Source organism: Nasonia vitripennis, chromosome 3 (genome assembly GCF_009193385.2).
Source record: "Nasonia vitripennis strain AsymCx chromosome 3, Nvit_psr_1.1, whole genome shotgun sequence".
Taxonomy (NCBI): Eukaryota; Metazoa; Arthropoda; class Insecta; order Hymenoptera; family Pteromalidae; genus Nasonia; species Nasonia vitripennis.
Genome location: NC_045759.1, coordinates 16,650,012 through 16,663,640, shown reverse-complemented (window position 1 = coordinate 16,663,640; position 13,629 = coordinate 16,650,012). Strand labels below are relative to the sequence as shown.

The following is a 13,629-nucleotide window of genomic DNA, read 5'->3' as shown; positions in this document are numbered from 1 at the left end:
TTTATTTTTCCCATGTTAAATTCCCATAAGAGAATTTAAAGTTCCTGGCAATAAAATAAGTATTTTATAATCGTGGGAACCCAAGGTTTTTCGGGTTCTGGGTGATTAGAAGCCTAAGGAACCCAGAAAAGTCGGTCTTGCAGGTGTGCCCTCAAATTTCAATTTCGTTCACTCAGACCCCCAAAAGTGTCCGGTTTTTTCTGGATTTGCACATATGCGCGCGACCGGCCGCAGTATGTCCACGAATAAGTTATATTCCGCTCCTTTTGTACCCGTACGACGCTTAATACCCATGTCAATATCCGAATCGTTAAAAGCCCCGAAACTCGATACAGTAAAGGCTAATTGGATTAGCCACGCTAACGAGCATGTCAATTAGTCCGTCCTGAATTTCGTCGGCTCATGATACACCGACGAGTGATCTATCGATCGGCTTTGCCGTATTTTGTCTACTCAAGTATATACTCACCGATTGTTTGTACTTTCTTTCGTGGATTTTATTCATTCAAGCATGTAACAATAGATTTAAGACGTAAATTACACCGAGGAGAAAAATACCGAAGCAACTCGACTCAGCTGTTTGGCATTGCCAGGCAACGCGACTTCGGCGTTTTATACACATAATAAAGCTCTAAAGTTTTCACGGCGCTTCTCGGAAAAGCGCAAGCTCCTAATTTTCTTCTCTCCCACTCTCGCGAAATAAACTTTGATTAACGTTTTACGCGATGAAGATAAAAGAGATCGTGGCGTTTTGCAGTCTATTCAACGCGCTGTGCTTCGCCTCTGGATTCACTGCTACTAACCGATCTGGTAAATAAAATATATCGCGTGAATTACGGCCGGGTAGTTAAGCGTCGCGTATAATAGAAGAAAAATATTTTTAAAGCACAAGGGACGTGATAAATTCCTGTTTTATGTTTTTTCACGATAATTGCTAGAATGGAGCGCAGTTCCGCAATTAAAGCCTCGGCCACAAGTGTCAGCGGAAGTTTTAATGAAAGACGCTCGAGCTAGAGGAATTGATGACGCGTTAAGAAGTTCAGAGGAGAAAAAGTCGTTAAAACGGGAAAACGTGACGATAGCGAGGAGAACTCCTTCGCTAGAGAAAAGGTTAGAATTTTGCTTCGGACGTTAACAATATATTGAGCAATTTGGAAAAAATAAAATTTACTCGGCTAAAGTTAGACAAATTAGTTACTTTAGACACCTGTTCATCGTTATAATATTATTTCAAAAGCGATCCGGAGCACCAGACCAATCTCGTGGTCGATTTGATGACCGGGCCGGAAGTCCGCTTCGATCAGCGCGAGAAATTCACCAAGGGCAGCGGCAAAAACGAACCCTTGAATGTGATTCTGTTGCTGATCGATGGACTCGACGACGCGGAAGAAGATCTCAAAATGCATCTCGAGAACCCGGACTATTTTCCGACTCAAGGATTCTTGCAGGTTAACATCTCACGGTTACGCTGTATCGTATACGAAGCGAAAAAAAAAGCGAGATATATCATGAGAGCATTACTTTCAGAGCTGTCCTGAAAAGCCGAATACAGAGCCCGAAGCTTTCTATTTCGCCGAGAGAAGCATGAACTGCGACTGCGAGGATTTATTGCGATCCAATATCGTCGCACTATTATCGTGGGCGCAGCACGAGAGGGAAATGTCCACAAGTACGTATTAAAAGAAGCGCGACGACAAATTATTGCGCCCATTCGGCACTCTTACTCGCGACTGTGTAAATATCGATTCGCAGGCGCCCTTTACGAAATGCCGACGGTCTACTCGCGGAGAATAGAAACGGATAGCCCTGCTCATGTGCGTCGGATCGATCGCCAACGTAAAGCCTCAAAGACGCCGAGCTCGCAAACTGGTAACGACCCAATTATCATATTATTTTTCGACGACCATCCGACGACGACTCGTATATGTGATAAAAACGTCTCGGAATTCAGAGCCGAGAAAATCCCGCCACGCGGGCAAAGACAAGAGGAGCAGCAGCCTGCACGAGGAGGGTCACGTATCGGGCGTGTTATCGCGTTTGCGAGAGGCTTTCTTCCGCACTCTGCTGAAGAGCCTCGGCAGTAGCGAGCAAGACGAGCAGAAGCGACGTTCGTTTCCTCCTCGAGGCTACTCGAACTTCCGCGAGCTGGCTGCTCGCACTCTCGAGGAGCTCAATTCGATGCCCAACGAGAGGGGCTACGTGCTGCTAGCCACCGCCGCTGCCAGCGAGCTTCCCGGTGCCCTTGAACTTTTACGGCTTTACGTAAGTCTACGATATAGTCGAGATGGACGCTAATGATTTCGTTGTGTGTACATATACATGTTATAGTGTGTAAAAGTTGCTCGGCTTGTATACGATGGGGAGTTAATTGTGCGGAACGATTTCTCGCGCGGTTGCTCAATGCGCGCATGCGTTGGCAAATTTATTGGAGATAATTCCGCGGATCGGGTGGATTTCGCGGCGGGAAAGTTTTTAGGCGCATGGAGTTGGTTAATTCCTGCTGGTATACATGCACGATGTGTATTAATTTTGCAATGCCTCGATATAAACGAGAAGTGCGTTTGTAGGGGAATTCAACTCTGTGAAACGGTCATCAAGAAGAATTTCCTCGAACAAAAGGATGTATAGTTTCCTGAACAATACAAAGCTTCGCCTCCCGTCTAAACCTGTATCGAATTTTTAAATTCTCGCTAGACCACTTTTTTCTCAACGCGCTTATGGCCGGGGGAATCGACTTCTACAAAAACATAGCTGCTCATGACGCAAAACTCATACGAATTCCGGTCTTTGAAATACGAATTAAAAAATCTCAACTATCCAAAGGTATCTCCACTGAATACACTGGTCATCGTCACGAGTCCCTGTCCACGCGACAAATTCAGCCTCATTCCATTCTTCGCTCGCGGTCCCCATTCGGAAGATATAATCGAAGCCAACCCGAGCAGTCTACAGGAGATCCCAAGCGTCATCCGCGGTATCATTAGCCGAAGCCACGAATGTCGAGATTCAACGACCGGCTGCGAAAACGCCTTTCCCGCGACCGTTCAACCGTCGCTCTTGACATTCGGAGATCCGATCCTGATTCTCAGCGACGAGGAGATACCCATCCAAAGATTCGCCAGAGACGAGCGGGTGGAAAATAAAACGCACCAGGTGAGAATGATCGACTTTGGTTTTTGCGAACACTTTCTCCTCGATCACATCGATCTAAGAGTCTTGCGCAATGGTCGGAGGCTTGCTACAGACTCTAACGCACTGAATATTACGTTTCAGAAATTAAAGAGGTCGGAAAAAGAGCAGCAGCAGCAGCCGGAGAAAGTTGCAGAAGCTAAGGTAATAATCCAGCGCTAGAGAGACTTCTCGATGTTTTTCACGCGACAAAAGCCGCGAAAAAGCGAGTTAGCGCACTGGGGATATGTAAGTTCCATAATTTCGTTTTACAGAAACCTCGGGAAACAAAAGCCATTACAGCTAAGAGAACCGACGAGGCGAGAGTAACTGTATGGAACATTGTTAAATTAGAGGAACTTTCTCGTCTACGTCATATTATATATACGAATATAACACACGTCCGATCCTTTTCAGGATGAAACTTCCAAGGCCAAAAGCGTACCCCTCGACGTGGAAATTCAATTGCGAATGGGAGACGAGAGCCGAGTTAAGAACTCTCAAGCCACCAATTTGCCGTCGACCCTCGTGTTCGTGACAATCGTTACTTTTTTAACGGTGCTCGCCTCGGAATATTGAATTTCCTATCGATTATAAAATGCAACATCGCCGTAATTAAAACTGTATAACGTATCACGCAATAAAATCGAATTACATCCAACCCGTGAATAATTCGTCAACTCGCGATGCGCGACGTCGTTGTCCAATGCGCGCATCATACGGACGCGCTGCACGCGCTAACGAATTGCCATTACACAGGCGCGTAGTGGCGGCCGTTGCAATGTTAATCGGTCGTGCACCGCTGACTCCCGAGTCAGATTCACGCATCAGCTCGTTTAGCTCTCTGTTTGCACCGAGCAGAAATCGATTACTATCGCCGATTGGATTGATGCGTTGAGAAACGAAAAATACTCCTCCTCGTCGTTGTCGTCGTGCTATCGCAGTGTGTGTAGCGTCGTTAGTATAGCTAATGGTCGCGCGGTGTGTGAGGTGAAAACGCTAACGATTTTTTTTTCAAACGAGCTAATAATAAATACTCGGATTCGCTCGAATCGCCAGGCTAATTGCTACGCTTCCGTGAAAATTCAACGTTGGAAAAAAGATATAGGCAGAAGTATAAGAATCACTGTGTAATCGTGAAAAAGATAGACCAGTCGAGCGGCCACGCGCGCGCACGCTAATTAGAAAAGCAATTTGGCCTCATAATTGCAAAATATTCGCGGCGCGGTTTGCGCGACGGACCGACACTCTCGCGGAGCTGCAGCGCTCGAGTGTGCTGAGTTTATACACGCGATATATGCCCTTTCGCAACTTTAGCGCACCGAGTCAGCGGAATGTTTGACGCGTCGCTGAATGTATATATAGGCGTATGAGCGAACGCGCGCCCAATTACGTTACACGCGCGCTTTTTTGGGGCGAATAAGGAGGAAAATGATATAATAAAAAGAAATAGTGCGCGTTGCGAGTAAAGAAAGCGGTCGGTTGTTGGGCAAGCTGGATTTTTCTATCACAAGTTCAGGCGCACTGCGCGATTTGATGCACGTATGAATCATGCGGAGCTGGTGTATGCGTACGCAATACAGCCAAGTCTGAATAATTTATTGTATTTCCATTTGGAGAAAGATTACTCGTGCATTATTTGTGAGGGATCGCATTGAAATTTTGACGTGAATGACTCGTGGAATATCGGAATTATTTTTTAGTTGCGTTGTTACAAGAAAAAGTTCTCTACCGATCTTACAAAGGCAAAGAAACGAGTTGCATGTGATGTCTTTCGTGAAAGCTGATATTGTATTCCGGTTTCTTTTTTTATCTCTTGGTTTTTAGAGTAACGAGTCACCTAGCAATTCGTGATTCATAGTAATTGTCTTTAATTTTTAACAAGTTTTTGCGCATCCATGCGTTAGATAAGAATCCACGGTGTTTATAAGATGTAAGAAACGCGGATCCGATAAATAACACTGTGAGCGATCATTAATTATCAAGTAGTAAACTTTCTATTTCATTTGTAAATTTCTATATCTCTGTTTAAAATAGTTACGTATATTGCTGGATAAAACAACAGCTAGTTACGTTCAACCCAACAATAGTTTGTGCGGGCACAAAATATTTCAATTTTATGTGGAGCATTGCATGCCTATACGTAATATATGACATTTTCTAATCTTAAAGAAAATACATTTTTCGTCGCGCAGTAATTGGCTGGATAATCGGTTGATGACTAAGATAATTAGCGTATGAAGCTTTTATTATTGAATGATTGTAGCTTTGAAAACAACGTTGATTGTTCCGTAGATGGGCATCATAATGGCGTGTCGTTAACATGCTTTTCCGTGTTAAGGGAAGCTATATACCATGAGAACGACACTAACGAAGCTTGACAAGCTATTCGACACAATTATCTGTTGTTTTGAATATTTCGAAGGTTCGTCTTTTCGCGTATGACATAATGTCAAAAATATAAATTCAGTGTCCGTGACATAAGTAGGCTGATGTTCAGCGTTGCATGTGTTATGTCATCTCAACGTACGGTACCTTGTTAAAGATTCTATTGAAGATTGAAATTCGAATGAAAAAATATTATAACTAGAATGGTACATACATGTATTTGATTCAAAATTTTTAATTAAAAATTTGTTCAAATCTCGAGAGCAGAATTTAATTTTTAACGGTTTACATTGGAGAAAAATCGATCCAATTGCATTAAATGAAATAACAGCACGAACTCTTTCAGCATCGAGGAAAGAAATTTTCTTTAAATTTCTCGCGTGTAACGCAAGAAAGCATTAATTGGATCACACGTACACAGAACATTGTTAAAAAATAAAAAAAAAATTCACGGTTCAAAGGACGTGGGTCCATCATCCGTGAAAGTAAAGAAAAATTCCAAACGTCGTATTCACCGACAAAAACTCCCATCGTGCACATAGACCTCATAATCCAGCAAAAAATAACACAAGCCGGTATACGCGAGCCACGCGTGGATACGGTTGATCCAGTCGAAAGTCAGCCGAAGCAGGTTATTGGCAAAGCGCGAGCGCGTATATATTTCGGGCCTGCGCTTGCAGCTCTCTCAAGTGAGAGAGACGTCGAGAGGAGGGGGGAGAGTAGATATAAAGAAAGAACCGGTCCACCAGACGCTTTCCCACTCTCGGTGTCTGCTCCCCCCTGTGTAAGAGGTGTAGAGAGCGGCGGCTTTGCTCATCAGGTGCGCCCGGCGTTTTCGAGTTTTTCCCCGTTTCGCCGGACGCTGGTCCACCAGTTCGTGTTCGCCAGTCCCAGTGTGCGCAGTCGGAAAGGAGCGAGCTGACGTTTGCGACGAAATCGAAAGTATATCGAGAGCGGTCAAGGTGAGTCGCGAGAGCCAGTTTTGTTGATGTAAGAGCGATGAATTTTTGGGTCAGTGCGGATTATTATGTCGCGCGCGGGAATGCGGTGCTAATGGCTTTTGTTGTTATAATGTATACTATACTGCTGCGAGTGCAAGTTTAAATTTGCGCGCGCGAGAGAGAAGTTGCGCTTCTTTTTGGATTAGTCGTGTGGATTACGCGCTTATGTTTAGAGGCTGGCTTTGGCTTGTACTTGCGCGGTGTAACGCAACGTACAGGTGGAATCGAGAGAAAAAAATGAAGCGTGAGGGGATTGCGAGATGAAGTTGCACGTGCATTACTCAAATAATTATTAAAATATAACGATGGTTGAAATTTTCTGATTTTTATGCATGGAAAATGATGTGGGATTATTTGTATTATATTCATGTTCGAAATTTGGTTTTGAAAAAGTTTAAAATGGTGAATGAAAAAATTAATTATTTAAAAACTGTTGTCATAATGAACAGTATTTACCAAAGAACTAAGTTATTTGACCAGTACAAATTTTGTTTTGTACGGAAATTTGTATGCAGATAATGTACATTTTCCACACAAATCTGTCGGTTCATTATCAGTTTGTATATGTGTTTAATTTATTCGTAAATGTTCATATAGAATCTACTTTCCAAAATAACCTTTCTTTGCAGTATACAAACAATAATGTAACTAAAATAATGAATAGTAGTAATATTCTATGAAAAGTATAATGAACTAAAAAAAGTGTTAATACACAAGCTAACTTCTACTTACGCATTTAGGCGATTCATCGCAATAAAAACATTGATTTATAACGCTAATGGTGCAACAGAAAAAAGACAGACAACGCGCTCGGTTTATTATTAACGAATGAATTTAAGGAATTTCCTAATACAATTTCCGGGTTATGCAAAGAAAAAATCAGAAGCGCGTATCTCACAAAATTAGACGTTCTCTTGATAGTCTAGCAGAGACCGGTACTTAAAACGCGTTCCATGAAAAGAAGCAATGCGCCATATATGCGACGTGCTTAATTTAATAACAGAGTAGCAGGCCCGCGCGCGCGGTAAAAAAGCGATTATTGTTTTCGATCCTTCGAAAAACGTTCAGTAGCGGACGTCAGTGACGCTAAATCTCTCGATATCAGCCCTAATGTGATGCATGACGCAGTCGTGTCATTATAATATTATTTTACACGTGCGCGTATACAGAGTTGGCAGTATAGATGAATTAGAATTTTATATTCTGCTTAAAAAAGCTCGATTAAATTCTCGCGTGAAAGTTTTTTTCCCACACGAGAACCCGCGTAAAACGTGTACGACGATGAAGCAAAACCAAACGAGATAATATCGTCTGTACACTCGACTCGCCTGCGCTACTGCACAAAATGAAAGTACCGCGCACCATCAATCCCGGTCATAAATAATGACGCGACGCACACAAGTGAACAGAGATTTAGGCAACAGCACCGTGCAAAAGTCGGCGATAAACATTATTCTCGGCTCTCCCTCATTCCACTCCGATATCGCAAGCCAAAAGCGATACGAATTTAGCGTCCCCCAAGGAAAAATTCCGCACTTCCCTTTCGTTCCTCTTGAACCAGAGCGCGAAAACCCTAAAAAATCGCGAGCGCGCGGGTCACGGTGAAAGTTGCGGATCCAGACAATCATCTTCCTCTGTACCGCAAGTATAGTCTCCATTTTCTCGCGGCGACAATAAACAATTTCTCCTGTGTATACCGCCGCGCACCGAAGAGCATTAGAGAGATGCTGCGCGGCGGATCCCTGACAAGCATCGGCCATATCTCGTTACATGGCTCATAAGCATCAGTAGTAGTGGCGGTCGCCGGAGAGAAAGTCACGGTGAGGCAACGGCGAGCGCAGCTCTCTGGTCACCGTCGACGCATTAAATCCTCACAAAAGTCCGAGCTCGCCGTAATATCTCGCGATCTACGCTTATAACATCGAGTGTGCATGAGCTCGAGCGATGCTTACGCAATATCTTCCTACTGTTCTATGACTTTCGTGTAATACTTATGATAGCACGTGTGCAATGCATACGAAAAGGTTCATTGCGTTTTTCGACATCGAAATTAGCGTGTTATATGATATTGTAAAATTCTTCGAATTGTTAAGTTTTTTTATATCGCGTGTATAGCTAGTTGGGCAATGTAGCGCCAGATTTGTGAAACCTTGATTTATCGTGCGGCGATCTCTTTACTCGAAGGTATTGAGGTGTAATTATGTAATGCGATGTATCCATATTTGATTTCTATGTTTGACGGACGTTTCTGAAATAACTCTGCGTTTGACATCTATATACAGTCCCGATGTATATACGTTTTGAGTAATCAAATAGTTTGAAGAAAAGAAAAGCACGTTTGTGTTCAGTGAGCAATGTACTGTAGGTGAACCTTAGCTCATTAATATCCCAACTTAATATTGAATCGCGCGCGTTTACGAGAAGTGAAATGACCGATTTTTAGTAGGTTATAATCTTTACTCGGAAAAGCAGTGCAATGTCTCGAGGTCACCTCCATGATTAGTCACGAATTGATGAGCTCCGAATGAAAGGTCTATTCCGTTCCCCGGCCGTCGATATTTAAAAAAGCCACCAAGGTCTCGGATGAATGACGGCTTTACCATTATCTATTGCCCAATCATCACAATTACCTGCTCCTCTAATGAACATCGACAAAAAAGAATCTAGAGACGTCGAATCATTATTTGAAAAATTTCTTTGCCTCCTGCATCATCCATCGTTTGTAATTGACTCCCGGTATCGTTTCTTCGACGATCGCTTAAAGAGTAAAAGCGAAAAAAAGATATTAACAATGAAACTCGCGGGTGAGGACAGCGCAAGATATGGGTCTATAAGCAGAGTCACGAGCCGGCTAATGTACGGACAGGGTCAAGCTTGAAGATCGACGACGCGGCATCGTCACTGTTAATGTCAACTTTTTATATTTGCGCACTACGCGGACCATTATTTATTTACGGCGCATCGATCGCCGTTTTTACCAGCTCATTCAGCGATACTCTATAACTTAAATACGCGGTTTTAAAGTATTGCACTGCCTGCGCGACATTTCAATGTCAGTACACACACTGCCAATAATTATGGATTTTAGTTTGCTTTTCGTCACTATTTTCGATATAATATAAAAATTAATTAATTTATGATTTAATTCGCATTGCAGATGTTGCTAATTCAGCCAACAGAGGAAATGTCCAAGCTGATCCGCGTGGAGCTCAACGAGAACGTTGACACGCGTGAAAAGGACTTGGCATACATCAAAGATTGGATTTCGAAGCAACCTCATTTACCTAACTTTGAAGGTACTTTATCGCGGAATATATTTTTAGCTAAAATGAAAACTTTCTTGTTTGGTAAAAAAAAGAACATTTTGCAATTTACATGGAAATGAATAATTTTCTTCTTGACACCTTATTATCTTTACAATATTACGGTCGACTCATTTTCATTGTATGTCCCACAGACGACTACAGGCTGATGACTTTCCTGCGAGGATGTAAATTTTCCCTGGAAAAGTGCAAGAAGAAGCTGGACATGTATTTCACAATGCGCGCTCTTGTCCCAGACTTTTTCGCTAACCGAGACGTCACCAGGCCCGAAATGAGGCAGATCACAAGCATTGTGTAAGAATATGAAAGTAGCTTAGTTCAGTGTCGTTTATATTGGAAATTGTGAAACTTGAAGGATCATTCTTGAACGTATATAGAGGAATTTTTATAAGCCTATTTTCAAAACATACGATAAGCAAGTAGGGCATCGTGTCAAATTTCACAGAAACTTTTGATTAGCTTGAATTATTTACCCTGGTGAATATACACGCGATGAAAATAATTTCAAAAAATAAAATGTCGCACGTACTCATTCTAAAATGCAAGGTCTATTCTTTTACGCCATTGAGCTCCTCGTATAAGACATTTATATTTTAATGTTTGAATATACATCAGTATTTTAAATACTACTATGCATATTTGCGTGAAATCAAATCTTTTATATCTTTTTTATGTTTCTATTGGCCGTCTATTGTATCTTAACGATTGAGTCATTAGGTACATTAATTCAGATATAGACAAAAACAAAGAATCAATATATAATGGAGAGAATAAGAAAAACGAATTGTTTCTTTTTTCACTATCCCCTGAATAATGTATCAGATTTATAATCAACTTCTGCAAAATACTTATCGTACACAAACTTTGCAGGCAAGTACCACCCCTACCAGGTCTGACCAAGAACGGCCGTCGCGTAGTGGTGATGCGCGGCATCGACAAGGACATGCCGACACCGAACGTTGCCGAGGCTATGAAGCTGGTCCTCATGATCGGTGACATTCGCTTAAAAGAAGAACTGATCGGTGTCGCCGGAGACGTCTACGTTCTAGACGCAACCGTGGCCACACCCGCCCACTTCTCCAAATTCACACCGGCCCTCGTGAAGAAGTTCCTCATCTGCGTACAGGAGGCCTACCCCGTCAAGCTCAAGGAGGTGCACGTAATCAACGTCAGCCCACTCGTCGACACCATCATCAACTTCGTCAAGCCCTTCCTCAAAGAGAAGATCAGGAACAGGATATTCGTCCACAGCAACCTCGAGAAACTCTACGAGTACATTCCCCGAGAGATTCTGCCTACGGAATACGGCGGTGACGCTGGTCCCATTCAAGCTATTCACGGTATGCGTTTTCATGGAGGATGATACAGGGCTTTCTTTGATTGAGATCCTCTTTAAATCTTGAATATTTTTTAAACGTTGCATACATGCTAGATTCGTACGCGTTTCATCTATTGATTCTGCTAATTCGTTTAATTAAGGAATTCTTTCTCTTTCGTACACACGAACGTGGCTTAATTCAATTATACGCTAAAATTTTAATACAGCACAATTGAAACTGTACTCGTAGTTCAAACAAAATCAACGTAGATAATCTGGAGTGCTCATAAACAGAATCACTTTCGAAATGTACATATTAAAATCACGATCGTACGAATAATTAATGAAAATTTCCTGATACGTGCAGAGTATATGTTTCGAGTGAAAACCTGTACCTTATATATGCAGGTATAAAAAGGTCAGTACTTACAGTGAATGATGCTATTTGTTTATAATACTCAATCAAGTGTCAACTCTGTTCTGTATAAATCAATGGGGGAACGCAGATTACATATGGAGTTTTCAAACCCATTCGCGTCGAAATAAAACAATCAATCCCATATCAAAACTTCCATACAAGCTAAATCCCTAGCAATCACGTAACGCTATATATCGATACTTTGAAACTTGAAACGAGTGACCATTTAAAAAGAGTGTCCGTCGACGCCGATCGTTATTAAAAGCCAACCCATGCGGCTGAAATTTTATTCGCAATCAATACGGCGTTCCGTAAAAAGTTTCCTCCCCCGAAACTCTTCCCTATACTTTCATGCGCTCATGGATATTTTATGTGAGCCTTTACTTTTAGAAACTTGGATAAAGAAGTTGGAGGAGTATGGGCCGTGGTTCAAGGAGCAGGAGGCCATGAAAACCAACGAGGCTCTTCGGCCCGGCAAACCAAAGACCCACGACGATCTCTTCGGGCTGGAGGGATCTTTCAGGCAATTGGCTATCGACTAGGGCAAATTATTTTCGAGGGACATACGGAACTTCTTCCAGTATCTTTCATCCGCATATTATAGCTTCTGTATCATCGTATAATTTCAACTTGGAAGGTGTAGACTTATTGGAAAACCATTGCATCGTTTGTTGTATTTTGTTTTTCTTTTTTTCTTATTATTATTATTGTTTTGTATAAAAAATATATTAGGTTGTAAGGAGCACGATTATCGGTACAAGTTACCATCACGTCTATCACACATGTATAGCTCGTAAGATCCTTTTGTATGATTTGTAAATTGAAAAAGCAAAAAAAAATGTACATTTCACGTATAGTTAAGGCTAAATTTAGTCTCCAACTCATTGGTGTGAGCTACATCAGCTGTATCAAGCGTTATATATCCAGAGTCTTCCAAAAAACTGTTCGCACAAAAGAGATTATCGCTCGAATATACCAACTTTTGAAAAATACCAGTGTATTGCGCGCTATAAATTCCAACGCCGAGGAGCATTCTCCAATGTGTATACCTATATATGTAAAAAATAAAAAAAATAAATAAATTCCCCATCTTTTCGTACCAAACCAGACACGTATCCGCTCGAACGTTTCGCAATCCCAACAATCCCATAGCCGCTCGTACATCGCCGCCCTATTACGGCCTGTCGATTCTATACGCCGCAGCTCGAATGCGCGGGGCTATCGAAATTCCGCAATTGGCTCACACAGGGCCCGCCGTTGGTTTTGTTTTGCCCGCTCCGAATCTCGCAATTATCCGAGCGCGAATTAGCCCGAAAAAATCAGTCCGTCTAGAGAGAAAGAGAGACGTACTGCACTTGTGTAAGCCGCAGAAGTGCGCGCCCGAGTGAAAGTCGCGCAGGCTCTAACGAAGTGCATAAGAGTTCGCGTTTCCGTTCGGCTGCTTTATGCGCGCTCGTATGGGTATACGGCTCCATACACGCGCTCCTTGACTTGCGTAATGCGAGTATCCCGAAAGCGTCGTTTATTTCTACGCGTTATGTCAGCTTTTCGTCTTTGCTACTTTCTTAGATAAGCGTGTGCAGCGGATTATTGTAATGTGCATCGTTTTGCCATGACCATTACCGAGGCGATTGTAATTGTTACGTAAGGAGACTCCTGTGCGCGAGTTTTTGTGCATGCGCGGCGGTGGATTTCGCATGATTTGTATTATGTATACTCTTGGGACTTTTTGCAAGAAAATTCGGAGGAGAGATTTTGTTTATTTTTCGTACGCGGCAACGCGAGTCTGAGAGAGATAAAGTCGAGAGAAGTGAGTCACGCTGGACGATTGACGACAAGTGAAACGGGTTTCGCAACTTTCTTATCTCGGATTTAACTGCGATGAGTCGTTTTCGAGAGACAATGCGTTTCTCTGGCAACCGAATTTGTAAAATTATTCACTCGAACGTCGTGAAAGCATCGATCGATTACTTTCTAACGCGGATCTGATGGATTCGACCTAAATTCAGTTTG

General features: G+C 42.4%; 2 protein-coding genes across 2 annotated transcripts; both read left to right on the top strand.

The window, feature by feature from the left end:
• Positions 1-587: 587 nt before the first annotated feature.
• LOC100680268 lies at positions 588-3,829 on the top strand. Its single transcript, XM_008218421.3, has 10 exons — positions 588-810; positions 939-1,110; positions 1,238-1,448; positions 1,528-1,669; positions 1,753-1,869; positions 1,952-2,262; positions 2,824-3,153; positions 3,274-3,333; positions 3,444-3,500; positions 3,586-3,829. Exons 1-10 carry the CDS (start codon positions 726-728, stop codon positions 3,745-3,747), a joined length of 1,647 nt encoding a protein of 548 aa, XP_008216643.1. The 5' UTR covers positions 588-725; the 3' UTR covers positions 3,748-3,829.
• A 2,386-nt stretch (positions 3,830-6,215) lies between these two features.
• On the top strand, positions 6,216-12,720 carry LOC100122839 (alpha-tocopherol transfer protein-like). Its single transcript, XM_001607886.6, has 5 exons — positions 6,216-6,518; positions 9,715-9,853; positions 10,015-10,174; positions 10,751-11,220; positions 12,007-12,720. Exons 2-5 carry the CDS (start codon positions 9,715-9,717, stop codon positions 12,156-12,158), a joined length of 921 nt encoding a protein of 306 aa, XP_001607936.1. The 5' UTR covers positions 6,216-6,518; the 3' UTR covers positions 12,159-12,720.
• Positions 12,721-13,629: the final 909 nt, after the last annotated feature.

Excerpts from the sequence above, each read along its gene's own strand:
- LOC100680268 (XM_008218421.3), top strand. The coding sequence starts at position 726 with ATGAAGATAAAAGAGATCGTGGCGTTTTGCAGTCTATTCAACGCGCTG. Across the intron at positions 1,111-1,237 it reads ACTCCTTCGCTAGAGAAAAG|CGATCCGGAGCACCAGACCA; the intron begins GTTAGAATTTTG and ends TTATTTCAAAAG. Across the intron at positions 3,154-3,273 it reads TGGAAAATAAAACGCACCAG|AAATTAAAGAGGTCGGAAAA; the intron begins GTGAGAATGATC and ends ATTACGTTTCAG.
- LOC100122839 (XM_001607886.6), top strand. The coding sequence starts at position 9,715 with ATGTTGCTAATTCAGCCAACAGAGGAAATGTCCAAGCTGATCCGCGTG. Across the intron at positions 10,175-10,750 it reads AGGCAGATCACAAGCATTGT|GCAAGTACCACCCCTACCAG; the intron begins GTAAGAATATGA and ends CAAACTTTGCAG. Across the intron at positions 11,221-12,006 it reads TCCCATTCAAGCTATTCACG|AAACTTGGATAAAGAAGTTG; the intron begins GTATGCGTTTTC and ends CTTTACTTTTAG.